We start from the raw sequence: 23,927 nt of genomic DNA, 5'->3' as shown, positions 1-23,927 counted from the left end.
TGGCGATCTCCACAGTACATGGAAGCATCTCATCCTCACCCTAGATACAGGGCGTTGCTGTAAGCCAGCCAGGTGCGTTGCTGATGCGCTCAACCACAGCGTGTTATTGCAGCTCAGCCCGGGCAGCTTCGGGCTCCTTCCGAACATTGCCCAAGAGAGCTTGTTGGTGAAGACCTTTGAACAGAGTCAGTTGCTATCCTAAAGGCCCTTAAAAAGAAAAGAAAGTCTTTCTTCACTAGGCTATTTTTAAACTCTGGCTAACTACCATTAAGTTGCTGTATTTACCCTCCCTCGTAGGCTTTGTCCCTGCAGTAAAGAGGTGAATTTCCACTTGGTGAAACAGCATGGCACAATTATGTCCCTGGAGGGGCCGCCGGCAGCAAGCAGAGAATTAGTTTTATTGGTGTCTAACAAACAAGACTGAGACACTCGCCCTCAGCCCAGCTGCGCAATCTGCTCTCTCTGGAGCGGCAGCCGCTGCGCTTCAGCCAGGCTGCAGGGCCCAGGGCAAGGCCTGGCGCCGGCGGGCGGGCCGTTGCTGGCCCAGGACCGGGCCCCACGGGTGCCCCCACACCCCTGGCTGCATGGGGGCGGCTCTGGCTGGTGGTGGCAAGAGGGAAAAGCCCCGCAGGAGCACAGGTCTTGCCCCAAGGCGGGCCCGGCGCCCCCCAGCAGACAGGAGAGCGGGGGAGGGGGGAGTCTGCCATGACCGTTTACACCACCTGGAGCCGCCATGACAGTTTACACTACATGGGGGCCGCCATGACAGTTTACACTGCCAGGGGAGGGGGGCAGTTGCTCCGCCGCTGAGGCAGCACCATCCCCGGTCTGGGCCTGCCCTAGCGGCACGGCGCGGCACGGCACGGCCCCCCCGGGGCTTCCACGGCAGCAGCGCCCCGACACGGGGGAAGGCGCCACCGCGGCGCCCCGCGACCCGCCTCAGAAGCGCCGCGCAGCGGGGGGCGGGGCCGCGCCTCCCCCCGCCCCTGGGCGGCACCGAGGCGGCGGCCGAGGGGAGGCAGGAAGGAAGGAAGAGGGGCGCGGCGCGGCGCGCTGCACTGCACTGTGGGTGCCGCTCCGCCGCCGCTGCCGGCGGGAGCCATGGCGCTGTCGCGCGCGGAGCGGTGCCTGGCGCTGCTGCTGCGCCTGGTGTCCCGCGCCTGCCTGGCGCTGCTGGCGCTGGCGGCGCGCGCCGCCGCCGCTGCGGCCCCCGCCGGCCCCGGCCCCGGCCCCGGCCCCGCGCCGCGCGCCGTCCCGCCGCCGCGCCGCGCGCTGCTGCTGGTGCCCGCGGGGCAGCTGGCGCGCCGCATCCGCGCCCGGCAGGTGAGGGCCGCCCGCGGGGGCAGGGCGCCGGCGCCCCCGGCCCGGCCTCACCTCGCCTCCCTTCGGCCCTTTGCAGGTGAAGTGCGTCGAGGTGGTTGAGGCTTACATCGAGCGCATCAGGGAGGTCAACCCGCTCACCAACGCCGTCGTCAAGGACAGGTAAGCGGGGGGACCGGTGCCCCGGGCACCTGCCAGCGTCCCGGGCCGCTGACGGGAGCCTGTCGAAGCGCGGCGGCGAGCGACTGTTGCACGCGCTGGGCCCGAGAGCTGAGGACAGCTCGTCTCTTCTCCCTGACTCAGTGTTCTGTGCAGCCGTGATGCGCTTAGCAGGACCTAGCTCCGTCACACGGTCAGGGAGCTCTGCCGGGAAGCTTGACTCTGGCCTGCGAGCGTTTTCCTCCCCACTCCGGAGCACAGTCACGCTTGTGTAACCCGTTGGGTGTTTTTGATGCCAGGCTCACGTGCCACCGCCGTTCCCCATTACCGCGCGCCTCTGCGATAGATGAGAACTGCTGCTTGCCACGGAGCCGGATTCGGAAGCACCGCGACTGCCCTGCGGAGACTGCTGGGCCTTCCTAGCGCTGTCGAGGCTGGCGAGAAGCGCCACAGCTGCCCCTTCTGCTCTTCCCTCACAGGTTCGAGGAGGCCCTGGAGGAAGCCCGGCACGTGGACGAGCTGCTTTCAGAGGGCCCCAGTGATGAATCCCTGGAGGAGAAGTTCCCCTTCTTGGGGGTTCCCATCACTGTCAAGGAGGCCTTTGCTCTGAATGGTGGGTTTGCCCTTGCTCCTCTCCAGCTTTTTGGATCACAGCTTGCTCCCTCTTGCCTCAGCTCTGCTTGGGGTGGCGGGGAGCTGCGAGGCCCGCTTGGTGGGAAACAGCTTCCCTTTCCACAGTCTGCGCCCCCCTCCACCCACGCATGTTGTGTCCGTTTTCATTTTTAACACCAAAACACTCTGGGCATGTTGCAGGACCTCAGAAGAGGAGGAATTAGTTCTCACTGTTCCTGCAGTTACTGGGGGAGTGGCCTCTGTTAGCTGGCCTTGCAGACAAGTTTGCCTGTTGCCCCAAGAGCAATCTCTGGGGAGCTGGCACTGACTCCTCTCTCTGTTTGTCGATCCCGGCGCCACAGGGATGCCCAATACGTCCGGCCTGGTCAGCCGCCGCAACGTGATCGCCACATCGGATGCCGTGGTGGTGTCGCGACTGAAGCAGGCGGGCGCGATCCCACTGGGTGTGACCAACTGCAGCGAGCTGTGCATGTGGTATGAATCCAGCAACAGGGTCTACGGCCGGACGAACAACCCTTACGACCTGCAAAGGATTGTGGGCGGCAGCTCAGGTGAGCCTCCTTGCCTTAGCATGACCCTCCGCAGGGAGCAGATGAATGTGGCAAGGAAAGCCAACAGTGTTCCCAAGTCTTCTGTGCACTGCGTTAACCTGTCACTGGGGCCCTGCAGAGCTTGTGTACTTGCTTCCTGGGCAATGCAGTAGGTGATGCAGAGGTCCAGCTGCCTGGTATCTGCTGGATGTTACAGCTGGCATTGCTTTGGATCGCTCTGTCTTGCTATGGATATGAATGGCAGCACTGCTATGGCACTTATACAGGGAAAGTCACTTTGGCATGAGTTGCCCAGCTGCCCCCTGAACATCACTAACGCTGAGGTGGCTCCCATGCCATCTGCGTGCGGAGGGAGGTGGCTGCAGTGAGATGTTCCTGTGTTGCTGGATGTTCTGCACGACAAACCTGTGGACTTTTGCTTTCTTTTCTCCTGTGCAGGTGGGGAGGGCTGTGTCCTGGCAGCTGCCTGCTCGGTGATAGGTGTGGGCTCCGATATCGGTGGCAGCATCCGGATGCCTGCCTTCTTCAATGGAGTCTTTGGCCATAAACCCACTACAGGTAAAGCAGGCACAGGGGAGGTGGTGGGGGGCCTGTGCATCTTCTCCTCTCAGCAGAAGTTTCTTGAGGTGAAACGTGTGGGGAGGGCTGTGCAAGGAACATGTTCGGGATGCTCCTTAGTTTGCATCACGTAATTTTTGATGTAGTGGGAGTGCTGTAACTGAACAGGCAAATTCTTGCATGGGACAAATCCACTGCATGAGCACAGCCTGGCCTCAGCGATGGGAAGTGATTTTATGGCAGAACGTCAAACGCATGGGAGGCGGGAGGTGCGTTGCACACGGTATTGCGTTCTCAGTGTGGGATGTTTTCCCAAGATCAGGATCTGTTGCTTGGGTGTTTTCCTGGCAACAGGTAACTATCTGAGGGTTGACATAAGACACCCTTCTAAGCCCACTTGGGGGTGGTTATCAGCCTCTGATGACTGAGCCCAGAGAAAAAAGGCAGGGTTCTTGTCTGTGCCAACTGGGTGCTTTTACTTCTTTTCGCTTATGCGTGTTACCACAAGGTGCTGTTGCGTGCAGCTCCCTGAGCGACAGCTTCCCTCGGCGCTGGGAGGCTGTGCTCTTGCAAGGCTTGCAACCTGGCTTGAGATGGTGTTTGCAGAGATGCAGCTCACCTCGTGATGGCTAACCCACATGCCTCTGTGCTTGCAGGGGTGGTGCCCAACGACGGCCAGTTCCCAAATGCTCGGGGGGTGCGGACGAGCTTCCTGTGCACGGGGCCTATGTGCCGTTATGCAGAGGACTTGGAGCCTATGTTGAGGGTCATGGCTGGGCCTGGAGTCAGAAAGTAGGTTGCTCTTATGCTTTCATTGGTCTCAGCTACATTCTGGCCATTGCAGCAGGTCGTTTTTATTCATTCCCTTTTGGATATGATAGTTTGTCTAAAAAGTCAGGTCTGTGCAGCCCAAGTTGTTTGTTACTGATTTATTTTGTCTGCTTCAGGCTTCAACAGGACCCTTGCAGGTAGGGCATGCAGCTTTCCTTCCTTTCCTTCCCACCACTGATATCCCAGGTGTTTAAGCAGCTTATGGGAGCAGGCTGTCTTGGTCAGCCACACCTGCCTTGCAAGTGCGGCTTGAGGAAAGGAACACAGCCCAGCTTGTCCTTAGGTTGGGTGTCAACACGTCCCTTCCCTCTTGGGGCTGGCCTTTCTTTGGGATTTTATACGTGCTCTTTCTTGTTGCTGAACAATTAGTTTTTGATCCTCTGCCATGACCTATGGCTGTTTGGTCTCTTGGTAGCTTTGTGCACCTGAGAAGTCCTTTATGCTGAGAGAGCAGTAAAATGCCTGATTTGATGCCCCTCTCCCTCATCACATTGGGAAATGTGCCTTTCCTCTGCCCCTGTAAAGTCCAGGGAAGTGTTACTAATTGAATGACACGAGGGTCGCTCTCCCCGTCTGGCCAGTCGTTGCTCCCTGCCTGCCAGTCCCCCTACCTTGCTTTAGACAGCATCAGCCCCTGCAGAGCCCAGCACAGCTCTCACCTTGGCGCGTGTGGGCTTGCTGTTCACTGACAGGCTGGCCAGGAGATGAAGAGGAGCGGGATAACCTGCCAGTGCTGCAGCGTAGACCTTGTACCGCAGCGTGGCTTGTGCGCGTGTCGGTAAGGAGCAAAGCAGAGACCGGGGCGGATTCTGCTCCTCGCTGTGGCCTCCCTGCTGGCTCGTTGCACTGCACGTGGCTGCTTTCTCTGTTGTTACTTTCACTTCTCCCGTGGCTCCTGTGGCATGGCGCTGAGCTGCATTCCTAACCCTGGCCAAGATCTGTAATTACGAGGTGCATATCGAGAGACCAGGATTTTTCTAACAGTTATGACAACAGCAATAAATAAGCAGAACTGGGGCCTAGGACTGATCGGGCAAGCAGGTGGGTGGGTTATGGACTTCACTGAGATGTCTTTGTGTCTTCAGACCCTCCCCTTTCTGCTGTGATTGTCCTCAGAACACGCATCTCGCATTAACAAGTGTGCGAGCAGCTCTGGCAGCCAGGGAGGAGCAAGAAGCAGATTTGTAAGCAGTGTTGTTCCCTTCACAGGCTGAAACTGGATGAAAAAGTGTCACTGGAGAAAATAAAATTTCACTGCATGGATCATGATGGCGGGTCCATTTTTGTGTCACCTGTGGACAAGGAGATCTTGCAGGTGCAAAAGAAGGTAGGAAGGAACTGGAACGGGTTATTTAGATAGTTGGTTGTCACTGGGATGAGCATGGAAATAAAACCTGGGGAGAACAGTTCGAGGAGTCGCTTGGGGACAAAATGATTTGCTCTGTGTGTGCCTGTGGCTGGCTTCGGTACATGGCGATGGGCTGGAGGGCTGCTGGCTCTGACACTGTCTAGACGGCCTTGAGTCCTATTTATGGTCTAGCAGTGGAAAAATGTGGAAAGATCTTTTTCTTGTTTCTGCGTAACAGTAGAAACGAGATGAAAGTCTTGTGAGCAGTTGCAAATGCCCTTGCTGGCAGTAGTCATATGTTGGTCATGTGTTAGAGGGGCATCCAAAGTTTTTGGCCTGATTTCCATTGCAATAGCTGCGTTTTTGCTTTCTTAACTTCTCTTCTTTATATTATGGTGACTTTCTGAGGGTGCATTTTGTGGTGAAGGGAATGCTGTGTGTTAGCAGTCCCCACAAGACTGCTGTCTGGGTTTTAGTCATGCGAAGGAAGAGATCCACTGGGCTTGAGCCCTGACTGCAGGTGCTGTGTTTGATAGCACAGTGACTGCAGACTAGAGCGTTTTGCTGTGCTGGCATGTGAGCGACACTGTTAAGAGACTTACAAAATGTTCTGTGCTGTTCTTGATGCTATTCTGGAGCATCCAAATTCCACTTAGCTGGGGCTTGCATGGTGGACTTCTGGGGAGCTTGAAGATCGCAGCTCATTGTTATCAAATGGAAGAAGTTCCAGCTGCTAAACGTAGAGGAGAGCTGGCAGGATGTGCAATATCTGCTGCATAGTAGCAAAGGAAGCCTAGTCTGCAGACTCCGGCCTGCAGGCCCTTCTTGTCTCTGGTTTGCATGTGCTCATTGCAACATGTCATGTCCTTTTAGAAGTAAACCCTTTCCACTGTTTTCATTAGGTGGTGGAGCACCTTGAAGGTGAGCTGGGGATCCAAGTTCGGCGCGTGGCAATCCACAAAATGAAGTATTCTTTCCAGATCTGGTCAGCCATGATGTCTTCCAAGGACAGCGATGGGCAGGTGTGTAAGAGAGCTGGGCCAAGGGCAAACTCTGTTGTAGCAGAGAAGAGTCAGCTCTTTTGGGGCCAGACGGGGGGAGCTGTAGACTTTCCACACCTGCCTGAAGGCCTTCTGTGCTCCTTTTGTCCCCGCTCTCCTTCTTTCATCTATTTCCAAAGCTACATATTCTCCTCTCCCTTGGTAAGTGGCTCCTGGCAGAGGAGTGAGACATTTTAGGGAGTGACAGAGCATTTTAGCAAGTTGGCCTTTTCTGCTCAAGTTGGTATCACGTCAGCCAAGCAGACAGCTTTCTGCCTAGTTCTCTTACCTTTGTGCTGTGTGTCTCAGGCAGGGTCTTGTTGCAGGTTGGGATTGATAGGGGTTAGGAGCCCAAGACTGAAATAGTAGATTAGCAGCATTTTACCAGCAGGCCTGTGTGGAGCAGACAGCACTTCTTTAAAAAAAAAAAAAACAAAAAACAAAAAAAAAAAACAAAAAACAAAAGAAAACCCCTCCATGTGCTTTGATTCAGTGAGGTGAGTTACTGTGTTCCAGATGCTTCCCCTCAATTCTTAGTTTCCACGCCATGCTCTCTGCCCATAGCAAAATATTTCATAGCAAAAATAAACTCCTGGGTGTACACCTAGTGTGTTTTTGCCATGCAGAGAGCAGTGATGAACAAACCAAGCCTGCTTTCCAAGGGACTGTATCATGGGAAGGCACGTCTGGTCCCTTCCATCTCCTTTTCCTGACTCTGGAGTCATGTAACAATGGTAAATACCCCCAGGAAACATTATCCAGGGCGTTTCTCATAGCATCATCTTGGAGAAAGAATTTTGAAAGGTGCCGGTTAGGGGGGGACTCTCTTTTCCCAGAGATGGGTCCCTTTTTTGGTATGTCTAGCAGGAGGAGATTCTCCTGCTGCTTCTTTAGGTTAGTGCAAGTCCTGTGTAAAGCTTGTGATGGACATCTCCTTCCATCTGAAAATGGGAATAGTTTGCCCTTGGCCCACTTTCTGGGGAAATTTGTTCTCGCATCAGAACATATCAGGGTAATTGAACAACCATAGACTTTGCTGTAGTTTGTCAGTCCGCTCTTCAACGTCATGTGCTGACCACAGCAAGCTCTTGCTGAATGAGGGGATGCGTGTGATTGCAGGAGGCACAGCTATTCACAGACCTGCTTGGGGATCATGGGAAGCCAGTGTGGCCGCTGTGGGAGTTGATGAAGTGGCTTGTGGGGATGTCTTCCCATACTTTCCCAGCCATTGGTAAGTCTGAGGAGCCAAGTGGCATGTGGTGGTGGTGGTAGGGCTGGGTGAGTTGTTAAATGGGGGCTTTGTTCTCCAATTCATTGCAGAGAACAGAAAAAAATAATGTCCCTCCATTGCCACATGAAGGCGCTCCAGAGTTTGTACTGGGCAGCCTCAAAATGTTTTTTAGTAACAACATTGATGTCTTTAAGTCCTAGGAAAGTGCGTGCTCTAGGGAGAGGGGGAGTTGGTCAGATCTTCAGCTGACAGGAATGGGACATCTCCAGAGAAGGAAAAGTGAGGATAATAGAGCTGCAGGCAGGATTTGTCTCTTGCTATAAGCTCTGTCAGAACTGATGGGGCTTAGAGAGCGCTAGCGAGGTGTCTGTACCTGTATTGTTTCTTAGCAGCATTGGGGATTAACCCGTATTACGGATAGCGGAGGACCTGTATTAGTGCCCGATACAAGTGCTGCTGCTGTCCAGTAAGTGCCAAGTTCCAAGTGGCCGCCTCTGCCTGGACATCTGTGTTCATGAGAGCCTCTGGGAGTACAGTACCTCTGGCGTTTCTGCTCAGTCCAGGTGAAATGAGCCAGTGGCTGGAACTCCTTGAAGAGGCAGAACCAAGCCTTAGTCAGGCAGTCTGAAAGCCTGTACCCTAGCAAAGGGGTAGCAGAAGACTTGTCATACTGCATGCAGGAGGAGATGTACTCTGGGGACAGGCAGGCCTGGAGGGAGAAGGGCTTTCTGGGTCATCCTTAACTCTTTGAAGAAGTGGAGGAGACTGCGTCTGCCTGCATAATGTGCTTTCTAGCCTGATGTAGCACACGGGTCTCTTATTCCTGTCTGTGCTCTTTCCTTGTAGCCCTAGGGTTGACAGAGAAGCTGGTGAAACTCAACCCTGGTGGGAATGCCAAGCTGGTGAGCATGGGGAAGAGCCTGCAGGATGAGATGGAGACCTTACTGGGACCAGATGGGGTGCTGCTGTACCCTTCTCATCCCACCGTGGCTCCCAAGCATCACTCTCCGTTGTGCATGCCCTTCAACTTTGCCTACACAGGTGAGCTGCCCTGGCTCCTGAGGCAGGGGTCTCACACGTGCCCTCGCCTGTCGTAACAGTGCGTGCCAGGCAGCTTGTGCTGTCTCACTCCCCTGCGAGCGAGAGAGGTGGTGGTGGCAGTTCGAGCAGAGGTTTGCGATGCCCAGTGCTTGTGCCAGCAGCAGCCAGGCTCTCGGGCCGTTTTGTGGCTCGCTCAGGCTGTAGGGGGAGCTCCGAAGCCGTTGTGCCTACAAAGCTGATGGTGGGGGGACCTGTTCAGGAGGATTCCCAGGATATTTTAACTGGAGTATTTATGTCACTAGTAGTGGACTTTGCATAGCAGCTAGGTGTCTCACTGCTCCAGAACATCAGGCAAGAATTACTGTCATTCTTTAAAACTGTGTGGCGTTTATGCCTGCTGTCTGCAGTGGGACAGGTTTGATTGATGTGTCTTAGCTCTAATGGGGCTGCCCTTATGGAGAAACTTGGCCTAGCTTCCCTGGTACACCCTGTCCTGAAAGGATGTGTTAAGCTGTTACAGCTGGCAGTGTCCTGAGGTACTAGAATTAACAGTCTAGGGCTCTTTATTGGCTTTCCCAGCTCTTGAGCTCCTTGATTTCAGCACCACACTGCAATGCTCTCTGGCTTTGGAGTAATGTAGGGATGGCGCCTAGAGCAGCAATGTTCTAAAGCAGATCTTGGCATGCCATGGCAAGTGCCATGTGAGCGTATCATCACTTGTCAGTGTAGTTTTCATCTCTGATGCTGGCACTGGTGGAATGGTGCTGATAGGGTTGCACTTGAGAACCTCTGGCTGGCAGCTTCTCCTTGTTGTCATGTTTCTCTGCACTGCTTGGTAGTTGCGTGATTTGACTGTACCGCCACAGAGGGGACCTGCTTCCAGGAGCCCGGAGCTGTGTGGGATAGCAGTTACCTATCTGGTGGGAGAACTTTCTCTGAGGAGTCAGGGAATGACTTATCTTGTGCATAACTGATAGCTGTGCCCAGTGTCTGTTCTGATGCAACCTTCTGTCTTCCAGCTATCTTCAACGTCTTGGGCTTGCCTGTGACACAGTGCCCGCTAGGCCTAAGCAGCGAGGGCCTGCCGCTGGGCATCCAGCTGGTTGCAGCTACCTACAACGACCACCTGACACTGACAGTAGCCCGGTACTTGGAGAAGGCCTTCGGAGGATGGGTGTTCCCTGGGAAAGCCTAGCATGGGTTCCCAGGACTCTGAGGAGGCAGGGACAGAGACGGTTGTGTTCACAAAGGCTGGCTACAGGTGCTGATTTCTGATACTGTCACAGCACTACCTGCTCCCTTGGCACAGGGAGAAGCTGGCCAGCCCCATGTCTCCACCCTGTGAGCAGTGCAGGGATGTGGGGAAACCTCACTGTTCCCACTGGAGCTGTCTCCTCCCTGCAGCACCATCTGCAAGGGGAGAGACCTGCCCTCCCTGTGGTTCCTCAGGAGCCCCTGATGCCCTGCACTCTGAGCGAACAGCACATGTCCTGTCTGGGGCAGGCACTGATGTTTCCCTAGACACGGAAAGCACTCTTTCTCTGTAATGCTTGCTCCTTTAAAGATGCTGGGTGAAGGCTAGAGAGAGGGGGCTGGCAGGGGCTTGGGTGCTGCTGGACTGCCTGGGGACAACTTCCCAGCACCATGTTGGGACTCTTCTGGGCACATTCATCCTTTCACCTCTGTGTGTCCCTACTCATGTGGCTGAGATTGCATGCCAGTGACCTTCCTGCACCAGGGGCTTGCTGGCCCCTGCAGTCCCTCTGGACTTAGAGAGGGCGAAGGGTTTTTCTCCCACACCGTGACCAGGAGGAGAGGGGCTGCTGATGCTGAAAGTATAGCTGTTGGTGGCTTTACGATCCATCTCTTACTCACTGCAGCTCTTTTGTGGGGTGAACAGCATTCTCGGCTCTTTCCTTTGCGCTCTGCCTTGAGTGGAGCTAATGAGCAAGGGAGGAAGAGCTTTTTTTTGCGAAGGAGGTGCTCTTTTAAGCCTTTGACAGCACTGGCAGAGCTAAACATCTGCGGCCCATTTTCTCATCCCCTTTCAACCCAGTGGGCTGGATGTTTGTGGTCACCCAGCTTGATGGGCTTCCCCTGCTCCTGCTGCCCAGCCTCCTGAGGTGTCGGCAGCTCCTGACTTCTGCTGTCCGGCCTCTCTCCTCCCCCACCATAAATGGATGTATGCAGAAATGTGGGCTGCTGGCCATTTCGGGGGGGCGGGGTGGGGGGCCATGAATGTGCACAAGATGTACATAATGAAGATGGTATTAAAGAGTCTATCTGTCCAGTCTGCTGCTGTCTGTGTCCTTGTTCTTGAAGGCCTGTGCTGCAGCCACGCTGTCCTGTGTGCTCCCCACGTTCTGTGATCCTGCTTGCACTGCTGCCTGTCTGTGCTCACGTAGCGAAGTGCATTGAGACTTTTCCTGCAGGCTGAGGCCAGAGTATGGGCTGCTGAATGCTGCCATGCTGTCTTGACAGTGTGGGGACAGCAGCAAAGGCATAGGCATCTTCTCTCAGAGTCGCCCTCAGCCACTGCCAGGGTCTTGCTTTAAAGTGACTGTAACTGAGGTGTCTGTTTTGTTTCTGGCAGAACAGAAGGGAGTTGTCAAGCTCCTTTGGTGGTGCCAAGTTTGGTCACTGTGTTAGTAGCGATGTGCCAAGTCAGGGTGCAGCTGCTTCCCAGCCTGCTGCATGCAGCAACTGCACAGCATTATGCTTTCAGAAAGCATAATTCCTGGTACTTCTGCTCTCCTTGTTAGGCTGCTGTACTGCTGCCTCTCTTCGCAGCAAGGCCTGGCCTCACAAGGCGTTGCTGAGCCGTGCACGTGTTTCTTTTGGTTCTGCTGAAGCAGTTGTTTCTAGGGCAGAGCAGTGGTGCCACTGAGCAGATGTGACAGCAAACATTGTGGCTGTGCAAGGCCACCTCTGGCCAGAGGTGGGGAGCAGAGTGCTGTGGTCACTTTGAGTGGCATCCAGAAGCCCTCTGCAGGTCTGTACATCGAGCTTGGGATGCTGGTGTTTAAGAGGATAAAACCGGTTCCCAGGAAGACCCTGACTTTCTGAAGGCATCCTGGCTCACGCCTGTGCTGCCCTGCGTGGGCTGGCACAGGGCAGTCCTGGCAGATTCCCTGATGTTTGGCTGTGCTGCTGCTTTCTGTTGCCAGGACCGTGGCTCTCTGGCCGCTGGTCATCCTTGCAGAGAGATGTGTCTGCTTGGTAGTAAACCTGGAGACGGCCAACACGTTCACGTGAGGCTGTGTCTTTCACTGCTTGCAGAGGGCACTGCTGAGCCCGCTAAGTGAATGCTGAGCTCAGTGGAAGTCTGTAAAAAGATGACACAGTCAACAAGGAAGCAAGAAGAAAGAAACTAGACCCAGGAAAAAGGGTGTGAACCACCAAAGTAAAGTCACGTGTTGTGCTGTGAGCAGGTGAGTGGGATGTCCTGTGCAGCCCTCTGAGAACAGTCAGGCTGCGCAGCTGGTGGCAAGACGGGACTAACCTCTTCGCAGGTAAGGGAGGAGGAGGAGGGCAGGCTGCGGGAGAGGGCTGCACTGCATGTGTAGGCATGCCTGGTGCATCCCAGTGGAGGAGACCACCCCCCGCAGTGGGGTGGCATGCTGGCCATAGGAAGCCTGGGAGTGGGGGACAAAGAAGTTGGAGTTGATGCCTTGATTCCAGTGAGTCAAAGGTGTTGCTGTTAACTCAAAACTGGCTCTGCTAGGCTGGCTTAAGGTCCGTCCAGCCCCGCATCCTGCCCCACCATGATCCGCGCAGGTGCTCTGGAGGGAGAGCCGAGCAGAGAGCTAACGACACTTCCGCCAATGCTCTTGGAGTCTTGTAACCTGACTCTGGGCTGCTGAGCTGAAGGGCTGCCTGTGTCTGTGTTTAATGGACCGTGGTGGGCTCAGATTGCGCTGCCGTGTTTGCTGTAACGCATTCTTGTCATGGCAGGGGCCAAACGCATAGCTGTGTGGCTGGAAGGAGGAGGGACCCTTTATGCCTTTGCATAGCGTAGCAACGGGGAGAAGCCGGTAACAGAAAGGATGAGGGGAGGAGTGGGGGGTTAATCACTGCAGTTTCTGCATATGGGGTAGCTACTAAGCAATGTGTTTTAAGGAGAAACTTCCCCTCTGGGCTTAAATGGCCCTCGGTTCCTTGGGGCGAAGCGGTCCAGGACGCTGCAGAAACCGCTGTGCCTTGGTCCTCGGGGTGGCAGCCGCCCTGGAAGGTGCGGCAGGCTGCCAGGAGCACAGTGCGAAGGGCTGGGGGGGGGGGTCGCCCCGGCCTGCCTCGCCGCTTTGCCCTGCAGCCCCCTCCGGGGTGCCGTGCTCCCGGGGAGCAGGGGATGCCTGCCGCTGGGGCGCCCAGAGCCGTGCTGGGGCGTGGGGCCAGCCTTGCCTCAGTCCCTTGCAGGGGCTCGGCTCGGGGGGAGCAGAAATCCCTGCAGGGCCCCAGCGGCAGGCTGGGCAGCCCGAGCTGTGCAGGCAGCGGGAGCTTGGCGGCCTGCCCGCTGCCCCAGCGCAAGGAGCGTCCCAGACCAAAGAACATGTCGCTGCACAACACGGGCTGCAGCACTCAGCTTTTTGCTCTTCCGCCGGCAAAGGCGGACGGCGACCGCGTCTGCTGAAGGGCAGGGGCCACCCCACGGGGTGTGAAGCTGCTCACCCCACCGAATCACCCTCCCTCCCCTGCCCAGGCAGCGGGGCCTGGGGGTGGAGAGCCCTGGGTCCACAGCATCCCTGTGGACCGGAAGATCGTTTTTAGGTGACTTTCAGCTGGCTGTGATGATGGCCCCGAGCATTAAGGGAGAGGAGCGAGGGAGGAGAGGCCTGTTTTCACCACGGCTTGTGCAAACCTCAGCGGTAGCGCTGAGTGCTAAAACCACCCTCTGTGGCACTGTTAAGTCTGTGTCTTGATCTGAGCTGCTCCCTGTGTTTTGGGTTTAGCAGTGCAGCTGTTGCCTTCTGCTACATCCACGTGGGCCTGGCTGGGGTGGTGAAGGTGGGAAAACTAGCTGCCCACCCTTCAGCAGCTCTGGCCTCTTGGAGGTCTCACCTTGGGGCTTGGAGCTGTTGACTGTAGCATCCAGTCACCCGTCCCGGGTCACTGACTGCTTCTCCTTGTTTTCAGCTCTGAGTGGTTGCAAGGGGCAGAAAACACCTTCTGGATGGTGCTCAGGTGTGGCAGGACTGGGGTGAGAGCGGGAAGAAAGGGAGGCGGTTTGGCAGCCCCGAGTGGGTGGGTTGCTGTTGTGCTCAGAGGAGAGGCTGCATTGTGTGCAGGAAAGCTGCTGTCCCAGCCGTCGACTGTGGAAAGCAAAGCCACCCTTGCTTATGATGTTGGAAAGTTCTAGCCACGCACTGCGGAAAGCATTATATATGCACTTGCAAAGCCAATCACAGTAATAACATTGATGTGGCAATGCTGTTGATGTGGAGTCAATATAAGATGAAAAGACTGGGAGGCAACTCATTGAGAGTAAGTCCAATGGATGTCTAATCTGGCGTGGGAAATGCTCCCACCCTTCTGCCTCTGGAAATGGCCCTGGGCTCCCCTCATTTGCTGGAGGAAACATGTCTCTGTGACCAAGAAGTCAGAATTGGCAACAGCAAACAAAGCCCTTGCCTAGCTCTTCCTGCAGAGCAAGGTACCTCCATGCTGCCTGGAAATGTTTTCAGTAGCTGGCAAGAGGGGTGAAAACTAGCAAGGAGCTGGGCTCTGAAGGGAGGCAAAGACGACAAGCTACTGCCCAGATTTTGGAGACAGGGCATGGTATATAATATATATCATTATATACCAATATACAACAGAGATAGGTATGAGGAAACAAAATGATAATGTGCTGCAGCATTGCCCCGATGTCACCTCTCGGTTTGTGCAGCGTTCGGCTGTGACGCAGGAGCCCAGGCAGGACCATGGTCCCGGGGCTCTTCTGTGGCTTGTGCAGACTGGGGCCTCCTTCCTGAGGGCATGGTGCCCTGCGGGGCACCTCAGGACACCTGGCAAGGAGCAGGTGCGCGCGGACGCACCTCGTCCTACCCCCAGGGAGGGCTGAAGGTGGTCGAGGCGGCGGTGTTGCGGCTGCAGCAGCAGTGAGTCATCCCCAGAAGCATGCCCATCCCGAGCAAGCGGGTGGGTAAGCAGAGTTGAGTCACCTCCAGGCTGATGTGAACCTTAAGCTGTGAGCTTTCTCTGACAAATACTACTCGCTATGCGGATGTGCTAATGATACCAGGAGTGTGACTTATTGCTAACTTTAGAGAGGGACCAAATGTGGTGGGGAACCGGATCAATGTGGGTGTCTCTGCTCTCGGGACGCTCCTTGAGGGTGAGACGGAGTGAGCCAGTTCACGCTCACCCGAGACGTGTCCCACCGTGCAGAGCTGTCGCACTGTGACCACTGTCATGCTGGTGACCAAGGGCAATACCGTGCTGACGCATGTCAGCAGCAGAGAGGGGAGACTTGTCTGGAGAAACTAATCTGATGGACTCTAATGCTGCTGTTTTGAAATTGTTTGACAGTGACTGAGCGTGGCACAAGGCAGCACCGCTGCAGAGGCAGGGGTCTGATCGGCAGCCAGCCTGGCGGCCTGCTGATGTGTCAGACCAGGCCCCAGCTCCCCAGCGAGGCATCCCTTCCGCCCTCCACCTGGGACACCTCTTGGGTGAGAGGCACCCGGCAGCAGGCACCACATCCCGCAGCAAATGGCCCCAGAGTTAGGCCAGCTCAGGTGTGCCAGATGCCAGGGCACAGCTGGGAGGCCTCTCTGCGTGCGGCGTGAGAGATGGCAAGCTGCCCACCGGGTCCCGTGGTGCTGAGAAGGGCCGGGGGATTCCTGCTATCGTGGGTGTGCAGACGGCTGATCCGAGCTCGGAGTGCGCTGCTGAGCAACAACGTGAGGGATCGCAGGGTGCTGCACGTTGCAAAGGGAGCACCGCTTGGCTGGATTTGGTACCAGCCTCCATTGCAGCTAGTGCTCCCTCCCTGTCACCGCAGCCCTGAGGACACCTGCCTTCGCGCTGCTTCCCCTGGTCCCAGTGGGAGCACAGGGTCTCTGCCTGCTCCAGAGCAGAGGCCCCCATGCCAAGGCTGTCTGCAAACCGGGCACAAAACCTCCACGTGCAAGTCATACCTGGGGCACGGTGGCACATGCATCCCTCGCTATGGAAAGGGCATAGCACCTCCTCTTGCAGCCATGGCTTTGGGAAAATAAGTTTTCTCTAATCTCAGGTTCCAGTCATCTGTTGTGCTTGCAGGTGGCAAAACAGCTAGGACGACCCACGCATCTCACCATGGGCTCCAGCATGCCAGTGTAGAGCTGGGGGCAAATGGACGTGGCCTGGTGGGAACATGAGTGCTGTGCTGAGCTTGCTTCTGTCTGTCGCCAGCTGCACCCTACTCTGGGGTAAGTCCAACTCTGGAGCTGTCACCTGCTCTTGGTGGGCCAGGAAAAGGAGGCAAAGCCCTGACTGTCTCACTGTGGCCTTGGCTGCAGGGTCTACAGTGGAGGAGAAAGTATGGGGACAGCTCTCAGACCTACAGAAGGTACTTGCAGAGAGGAGGGGACCAGACTTGGAAAATGCAACTGGATTTTCCTGTGCCTCAGGACCTCCAGGGACAGGTTATCTCCCACGTGCGGCTGAGAGAGGTTTGGGTAGTGCACTGCTCCCCAGGCCTGTGGGACATGCCGTTGGAGGACCTGTCAGTGCCTTTCAAGGGACTGCAAATAGGATACTCCAGGGTGTGTTGGGTCACGTGGGAGATTCCCAAAACACAGGTACTGCGAGCTGTGCTTCCAGCCAGCCCTTGCTGGAGACCACCAAGGAGCTGGTATTCACCTGTGCGGACTGAGGTTGCAGGGTTGTCGGGTGTGCACGGGCCCATGGCGCCTGCACAAAGCAGTGAGATCTGCACAGTGTAGCCACAAGCTGGGTTAATGCGAGACAGTGATGAGTGGTGAAGGACGAAAGAGCCAGGCAACAGCACTGCTTGGATACCAACACATCCCACTTAGGCGGCAGAGGGGTGAGCACATATCTCTCTGTGGGCCATCCTGGAGCAGAGCAACGTTGCCTTCCTTTGCCCTTACACCCCTTTCCCCTGCTCCCCCAGGCATGCCATTTCCTCCACAGAATGTGACGCTAGTGGCAAAGAACTTCCACACTTTCCTGACGTGGGAGCCGGACCCTCGCTCGCCCAGCAGTGCCGGGTACCAGGTGGAGTGGAGGAGAAGACGGTATGTATGGAGCTGGGGAGGAAGGAGGTGGGAGTGTTCTCATCCCAGCTGCCTCGAAGCCCTGGCCTGCCCACCGGGGGCTTCCTATGCCCCTCTCTCTGCCCAGATGTGCTTACTGGCTGGTCACCCGTCATCTGATACTTATGCTTGATTCCCCTCTGAGGCCTGAGAGGTAGCAGAGGGTTGTGTGAGGAGGAAGTTGGGGGCCCTTTGATAGCCAGAGGACTGTTTTCCTGGAGTAAATTTCATAGAATAACAGAATAGTTGAGGTTAGAAAGGACCTCTGGATATCATCTACCTCAAGTCCTCTGCTCAAGCAGGGCCATTTAAACCAGGTTGCTCAGGATTATGTCTAGTCAGGTTTTGAATATCCCCAAGGATAGAGACTCCATAACCTGCCTAGGCAACCTGTTCCCTTTTTTGACCACCTTCACAGTAAAAAAAAAGTGTTTTTTTTCCCCCTTATGTTTGAATGGAATTTCCTGTGTTTCAGTTTGTACCCATTGCCTCTTATCCTGTCACTCAACACCACTGAGAAGAGGCTGGCCCCGTTCTCCTGACACCCTCCCAGCAGATATTCGTACACATTGATAAGATCCCCCTGAGCCTTCTCCTCTCTGGGCTAAAGAGTCCTCGCTCTCCGAGCCTCTGCTCATATGAGAGATGCTCCAATCCTTTAATCATCTTTGTGGCCCTTCACTGGACTCACTCCAATATGTCCATGCCTGTCTTGTCCTCGGGAGCTGGAACTGGTCACAGCACTCCTAGATGTGGTCTCATCAGTGCCAAATAATCACCTCCCTCAACCCCAGAGCAATGCTCTTATTTGCCAACAGTGTCCTGGGCTGCATTATCCATGTTATCTGACCCACTCTGCTTTGTCAGATTTGCAATGGGTAGGCAGTAGTTTCTCCCCTTTTTGGCACCTTCTCAATGCATTCTTTCCATGGGTAGAACTTCTCACTGGACCAAGGCAGATACCTGTTGGGGGAACAGCACCAGCTCATCCTGGACTTGCGAGCTATATTTTGAAGATATCTATGGTATCTACTGGGCAAGAGTGAGAGCGGTGGACGGAGATGAGCTGTCCGAGTGGGTCTGTTCTAGTGAACTACAGCCATACAGAGACAGTAAGGACCTGGGATGGGGAGCTGATGGAGGGGATGGGGCCCTTGGAGAGGCTGATACTGATGGGGAAAATGTTGAGAAACTTGATCAGAGCACAGGGATATGAGCATAACTGCTGGAAAAGGACTGCATTATACCAGGGCTGTGAAGAACAAGGGGAGAGAGGCAGTGGGATGAGACCTCTGGGAGTCCCCAGAATTTCTATGGGACTGGAAATGAAGGGAGGGGGCTTTCATTTGCTCAAAGCAGGTTCAGTTAGAGCAGGCTGCTCAAAGTCTTGTCCAGTCAAGCAGAGACTATCTCCAAAGATGCAGATTCCTGCACCCCTGAGTCCCTGTTGCAGTGTTTGACCATCTTTGGGGGGGGGGGGAATATATAATCAATCAGAATTTCTCTAGCTGCAGCTTGTGCTGTTGCCTCTGTCCCTAGGCACCTCTGGGAAGGGTCCCTTCTCTTTGATCCAGTGTAGGTTTCCTTTATGGTAGGGTGGTCTTCATGGTGCCCAAAGGGATGAAAGAGCTGTGGATCCAGGCCTAGCTTCAGGTCCAGGTTGCCAGTCTGCATCACAGAGCCATTTTGATGGGCTTTGCGGGTTGGGTGAGGGACGAGAGGGCCAGCAAGCTGTCCCACCAGGATGAGGGATGCTGGGAGAGGGATTAAACTCTGTAGTGACCCCTTCTCTCCACCCCACACAAATGTCAGCTCAGAAGTCTGAGAACTACCAGTGCCTAGAACTGGAGATGAACGAGCTGGAAGAGAAGAGCTTTATATCTGCCCTCTTACTTCTGCTCTTCCAAGCTTGCACAGCCATCTAGGGCTTGCTCTCACCCACTTAGGCTCTGGACTGGAAGCATGTGGGCAAGGACCAGGTCTCATGCGCGTGCTAGGGCAGCTATCCTTGACCCTGACTGTCAGCACCAGCTCCTCAGGAAATGTTGAGAACAAGGTGTTGTGATAATCTGAGTCTCTGGAGAGTGCATTGAAATCGGGCAGGACAGCGGATGCTCTTCCAGGCTTCCCTCTTAAAAGCATCCCCCATTTGTCCCTGTCATGGATCTGAGAGGTGCTGTGTGAGGGCATTTTTGTTCAGGCAAGTCAAAGCTGGTGCAGGCTGGTTAAGGCAGGAACAGCCCCTACAGCACTGTCCTTACCCTGACTGCCGTGTTCGTGAGGTGATATGTATGCAGGGAAGCAAGCTGTGAGCGCACGTCTCTTCTCTATCACAGGCTGGCTAGAGCAGTCTCCTGTCCAAACAGCATAGCCTTCCCCTAACCTGTCTCATACGGGGTTGTCACAATGAACTGAATGTGCAATGGTCGGCAGAAGGGAGCCAGAAGCGCTAGTAGGTTTAACGGGGACTGTGCTGGTGTTGCCAGAGCAGGCAGAAGCAGCAATAGCTATCAGAAACACCTGGCTGCTGCAGTTTCTAAAGATGGTTTCATAGCATGAGATGCCATCAGGTTAGACCTGCTGAGAAAACATCTTTGCACTAGGACTGCGACAATCAAGAGAAAAGTATCATTTCTAGACAAATGAGATAACTGTCCTGTGTTTTGAAGGTCTTTTTTTTCCCTCCCTCCCCTCTTCTATTTTCTACAGCAGTTGTGGGTCCTCCCAAGCTGTCCTGGCTGCTCCAGGGTCACATCCTTAGCATAAACATCATCATGCCACTCACTCCATACCAAAATGTAAATGGCTCTTACGAGCCCATCGATGAAGTGCTGGGGAAACTGTGGTACTGGCTGAACCTTTACGAAGAGGATGTACTTGTCCAGCAAGTATGTGCTGGGGAGAAAAGGGCTTCCCAACTGTGTGGCGGGGCAGGCAAGGCTCAGAGGGCACAGGATTTGCAAAAGCTTTTCTGGTGCAGCAAAATGGAGCTTTCAGAAGGAAGCTTTGGAGTCCTCCCCTGGATGCATTGTCCTGGCAGCGTCTGGGCCTCAGACTGGCAGACAGCCCCCACAAAGCTGTGGGGGTTGGGCAGGTGGCTTGGCCACCCATCCTGCCACAGTAATGCCTTCTGCTGGGAAAGAGATGCCCTCACGGGCAACGGGGCAGGCCAGGCCACTGGCTTTTCTGGTGCGCAGGGCTGGGGAGCTGGAGAGATGAAACTTGGAGGTCTGGGGGGAGACCCCTTTCCTTTTCGAGACTACACGAATAAGAAAAGAACTGTAACAATACCTGTCAGGATAAAAGCTGGCTATAAAAAACAAATTTGCTTTGGGACCTGTGCCAGCCACTAAAGGGTTCCTGGGGTGAAGAAACAAATCCTGGAGATGATGGGAAGTGGGACAGGAGGATCTGCACTTGATGCTGGTCCCATGATGTCGAGGCTGATGGACATGTTGCTTCCCACCTCTGGCTGCATCTCCCAATGCCAAGAAACAGAGCAGTGCACAGACCTCCCCTGGCCCTGGGGGAGGTATTGCCAGGCCCCCTTAGCCAAGCATCCCCCTCTGCTTCCAGGTGGCCTGTGGACAGAGGGGCAAGGAAGCTCCCTGCATGTTCAGGTACTTGAAACCAAGCACCCAATACTGTGTCCGGACTGTGACAGTGGGCATGCCCAGGGAGCAGAGCAGGGAGGCTGCACAGTGCATCACAACACCAGCCACCCCTGGAGGTGAGAGCTCTCTAGCTGTCTCAGCTGCTGTCCTTCCATCTCTGGGCCCTGGTTCAGGGCATGGACGTGTGTCAGAGGGAGAGGGACACGCAACCTCTGGCCGTTCTGGTCAGGTTTCGTCACCTAACAGGACTCTGTGAGGATCCCCCTCCTCTTCTCTCGAGGGAAGATGGTCTCTGGCCATCTGACTTTGGCTTGCCCTGTACCTCCTGCCTGGATCATCCCAGCCTGTCATGGGACTCCCAGGGAAAAGCTGGCTTAGGGCACACTGTTGGGGATGCCAAGTGGGGTTCCTCCAACTCTCAACCTGTTCTCAACCACAGGCTTTCTCTGGGTCCTCCTCGCCGTACTGAGTGCCGTCTTGCTGGTGCTGTTCATGGCTGGGCTCTGCTTCTTTCAGCTGTATGCGTTCCTGAGACCCTCAGAGATGCGCATCCCAAACTCGCTTGTGAGTGAACAACCATCGTCCAGCTTTGTCCTCCTGTGCACCATGACTGAGCCAGGATTATCTATGTTCTCAGGGAGCTCAGCACTTCCTTCCCTCCACATCTTGTACCAACTCTTGGTGCCCTAGTACGTCACCTGCTCTTTGACCCATCATCACCCCAGGCCTCATATTGCATTGCCAGAGATGCTGATGAATGCATCAGGCAGCCATGGGCCGCACTGAAGGAGTATGCCTTGGGCAGTACGTGGCCTGGGTGTGGTCCATGGCACTAGAAGCCTACTCCTTTGGAGACCACTGGTTTTGCTTGGCTGTGTGCCCAGCAGGAGTAGCTTGGAGAGGAAGAAGTGGGAAAGAGTAGAGAAGAGCGGGATGCTATCCTGGGATGGTTGGTGGCCTTGCTGAGACATAGCCCCTTGCCACGTTAACAGGCTGCTCTATCCTTGGGTCAAATGCAGCACTGAGAGAAAGTTTGGAGATGCATCCAGGATTACAGTTCTGTTGAGACAATAAAACAGACAACTAAATGTCCTAAGTCAGCAGAACTGGGTTGTAAATCTCCACTTTCCATGGGAAAAACCCTGTGGAAACAGTTCCCAGAACAGTTTTTCTCCCTGAGACCCAGTTCTTCCCTGTGTTCCCATTTCTTGGTGCTGACGGTGCCAATCCTAGGGGGTGCCAGCAGCCTGGGCTGAGCAGCCTTTTGAGTGCACCAGGTGTGCAAATGGCTTGCCCAGCTGTGTGAGCACAGCACTCCATGACAACATGGAAAGGACTTGCGCGGGCAAGTGGAAAAGCCTGTCCCAGTTTGGTTGCAGTGCCCTTTGCTTTCCTGGTCTGGTTGGCTTCTCTGTGGGGATTGCTTGTGTCTCTGAGTAGGTAAGAGCTCTTCAACCAGCATCTGATGCCTGGGAAGTAGCTTGAAAAGCAGCAACACTAGTAACTGCTGTGGCCTACCTCTGCTACTTCCTGGCATTGGAGCCCCCATGAGCTACGGAGCAGAACCCTGTGTGCGTCTCTGCTGGGGTCTGAGAGCAGGAGACGGGCTGTCCTGGACCACTGCCTTCACCAGCCTTGGCAGTCTGTCACCACAGGGCTGGTGGAAGTTTCAGCAATCTCAGACGGGTTGGTTTGTTGCTTGTTTCCTGGCAGGCTATTTTGAATGAGGAGCTGACTGTGAACATCAGGGTGCCCACCCTTGAACTCGAGGGAGACTCCTTCACTGTGCTCTCGCTGGCTGTGCTTCCCTCTCATGGACCATCTGCAGCTGAGCAGAAAAAGCCCCAAGTCCAGCTGCTCCTTGGAGAAAGCTTTTCTCAGGAGATAGGCGGCTACTGTGCCAATGGATTTAGGCCGGACTGGCCTGAAAGCGAGGACCTGTCCTTTGCCCCCATCCAGCTGGAGCATGTCTTTGACTCTGAGGCCTCCTCACCCCTGGAGGGGCTGGAGGAGGATAGGGAAGGGGATGATGTGTCGGCTTTACCGACCCAGCTGCCCAGTGGCTCATGGGCATGTTTGGAGCAGCCAGTGCTGGCACAACTCAATGATGACAGTTACAGGGGTGACAAAGACTACCAGACACCTGAGATGTGGCTTTCCTTGCTTTATTCTAAATGCCAATGCCCACTCTTGGGAGTGGGCAGCAGCCTCTCTCTGACTCCACAGGGCACAAGTTTCAGCCAAGAGGACCTAAAGGAGAGCCTTGGCATGGCAGAGTCCCACTGCCAGCCCTGGATACCACTCAGCTCTGTGAAGTTGCCAGCCGATGAAGAGGCCAGAGGCCAGCTCTTCCCTGCGCTCTGTCACCTGCATGGCCATGGGGCCGAGCCAGAGTTGGGTGACAGCGACACACAGCAGAGCGACTCGAACCAGGCGACACGGGGCTGGCAAGGTGTCCCTCTGCCTGGTTCCTGCAAAGTGCCCTATTTGCCCCTCAACATCCTGCAGGCAGCCACCTCCTCCGGCTATGAGAGGCATCCCCTGGTCACCAATGAGCCCTAGCATCAGGTAGGACAGTAACAGGAGAGCAGATGCACACCCGCCGTCGGGAACCAGATAGCAGCATTAATGGGTAGCTCTGGTGGAGCAAGGAACATTACCCAAAGCTGACCCAACCATGATGGACTGCCTGCTCAGACATGTGTGCGCCTCTTTGGGGCTGGGACTGGGTCAAGATTCCCAGGCAGACAGGTACAAGCATGCTCTGGGACCGGCTGCCACAGAAAGACAGTGAGGTCAGCATCTTTTGAATATCCCTGTCATTTTTTGATCCTTCGTATCTGTACACATACATACATACAAATATATATTATATATACATAAATATATATATGTATGTATGTATTTGTGTGTATATGTTATGTATATATACTTAAGCAAATATATATTTTTATATATAAAATTTTTCCATTATATTAAAGGGTTTTTGGTTTTTTTTTTTGCTTGTCTGGCATGGCTCTGGAAATACAGATTGTGCACTGGAACTGTTTTCAAATGACTAATTTATTGTGGGAAAGTCTCTTCCATGCCTTATTGTTTCTGTGTTACAAAATCAGTGCAGCTTTGTTTAAGTAGTATCTGGGAAAGGTGACAGGAAAACTTGGGGCTTCCCTGGGAGGAAACTTTGCCTGCGGCTGGTTTGTGTGTTTCTGTTGCCGTTGCCTGGGGACAGGCTGGTACATTAGCAACTGCAGAATAGTTTTCTGATTCTGTCTAGCACAACTGGGGCAATCTCCTTTTGAGTACCCCTGCCCTGGGGTTGTCCTCTTGGATATATTGGCGA

General features: G+C 54.8%; 2 protein-coding genes across 7 annotated transcripts; both read left to right on the top strand.

The window, feature by feature from the left end:
- Positions 1 to 1,001: 1,001 nt before the first annotated feature.
- FAAH2 (fatty acid amide hydrolase 2) lies at positions 1,002 to 11,005 on the top strand. Its single transcript, XM_026107783.2, has 11 exons — positions 1,002 to 1,323; positions 1,400 to 1,482; positions 1,959 to 2,092; positions 2,454 to 2,663; positions 3,102 to 3,221; positions 3,878 to 4,013; positions 5,262 to 5,379; positions 6,303 to 6,422; positions 7,560 to 7,671; positions 8,518 to 8,712; positions 9,732 to 11,005. The coding sequence occupies exons 1-11, from the start codon at positions 1,102 to 1,104 to the stop codon at positions 9,905 to 9,907; spliced, it is 1,626 nt and encodes a 541-aa protein (XP_025963568.2). The 5' UTR covers positions 1,002 to 1,101; the 3' UTR covers positions 9,908 to 11,005.
- A 785-nt stretch (positions 11,006 to 11,790) lies between these two features.
- On the top strand, positions 11,791 to 23,663 carry LOC112987774 (uncharacterized). 6 transcript variants are annotated; one of them, XM_026107809.2, is made up of 9 exons: positions 11,791 to 12,143; positions 15,973 to 16,121; positions 16,212 to 16,337; positions 16,829 to 16,952; positions 17,907 to 18,082; positions 19,680 to 19,858; positions 20,547 to 20,700; positions 21,024 to 21,148; positions 22,298 to 23,663. In XM_026107809.2, the coding sequence occupies exons 2-9, from the start codon at positions 16,067 to 16,069 to the stop codon at positions 23,144 to 23,146; spliced, it is 1,788 nt and encodes a 595-aa protein (XP_025963594.2). In that variant the 5' UTR covers positions 11,791 to 12,143; positions 15,973 to 16,066; the 3' UTR covers positions 23,147 to 23,663. The 6 variants fall into 6 exon arrangements, with proteins under 6 accessions (XP_025963594.2, XP_025963593.2, XP_025963595.2 ...); XM_026107808.2 differs by lacking the exon at positions 11,791 to 12,143 and adding an exon at positions 12,152 to 12,224; XM_064518023.1 differs by lacking the exon at positions 11,791 to 12,143 and adding an exon at positions 12,174 to 12,224 and having other exon boundaries at positions 15,954 to 16,121.
- The last annotated feature ends 264 nt before the right edge of the window (positions 23,664 to 23,927 follow it).

The sequence above is a fragment of the Dromaius novaehollandiae genome, chromosome 11 (genome assembly GCF_036370855.1).
Source record: "Dromaius novaehollandiae isolate bDroNov1 chromosome 11, bDroNov1.hap1, whole genome shotgun sequence".
In the NCBI taxonomy this organism is placed as follows: Eukaryota; Metazoa; Chordata; class Aves; order Casuariiformes; family Dromaiidae; genus Dromaius; species Dromaius novaehollandiae.
Note: the sequence above shows the minus strand (reverse complement) of the source record. Positions and strands in the feature narration are given on the sequence as shown.

Excerpts from the sequence above, each read along its gene's own strand:
- FAAH2 (XM_026107783.2), top strand. The coding sequence starts at position 1,102 with ATGGCGCTGTCGCGCGCGGAGCGGTGCCTGGCGCTGCTGCTGCGCCTG. Across the intron at positions 1,483-1,958 it reads AACGCCGTCGTCAAGGACAG|GTTCGAGGAGGCCCTGGAGG; the intron begins GTAAGCGGGGGG and ends CTTCCCTCACAG. Across the intron at positions 7,672-8,517 it reads CCATACTTTCCCAGCCATTG|CCCTAGGGTTGACAGAGAAG; the intron begins GTAAGTCTGAGG and ends CTTTCCTTGTAG.
- LOC112987774 (XM_026107809.2), top strand. The coding sequence starts at position 16,067 with ATGAGTGCTGTGCTGAGCTTGCTTCTGTCTGTCGCCAGCTGCACCCTA. Across the intron at positions 16,953-17,906 it reads GTGGAGTGGAGGAGAAGACG|AACTTCTCACTGGACCAAGG; the intron begins GTATGTATGGAG and ends TTCCATGGGTAG. Across the intron at positions 19,859-20,546 it reads AGGATGTACTTGTCCAGCAA|GTGGCCTGTGGACAGAGGGG; the intron begins GTATGTGCTGGG and ends CTCTGCTTCCAG.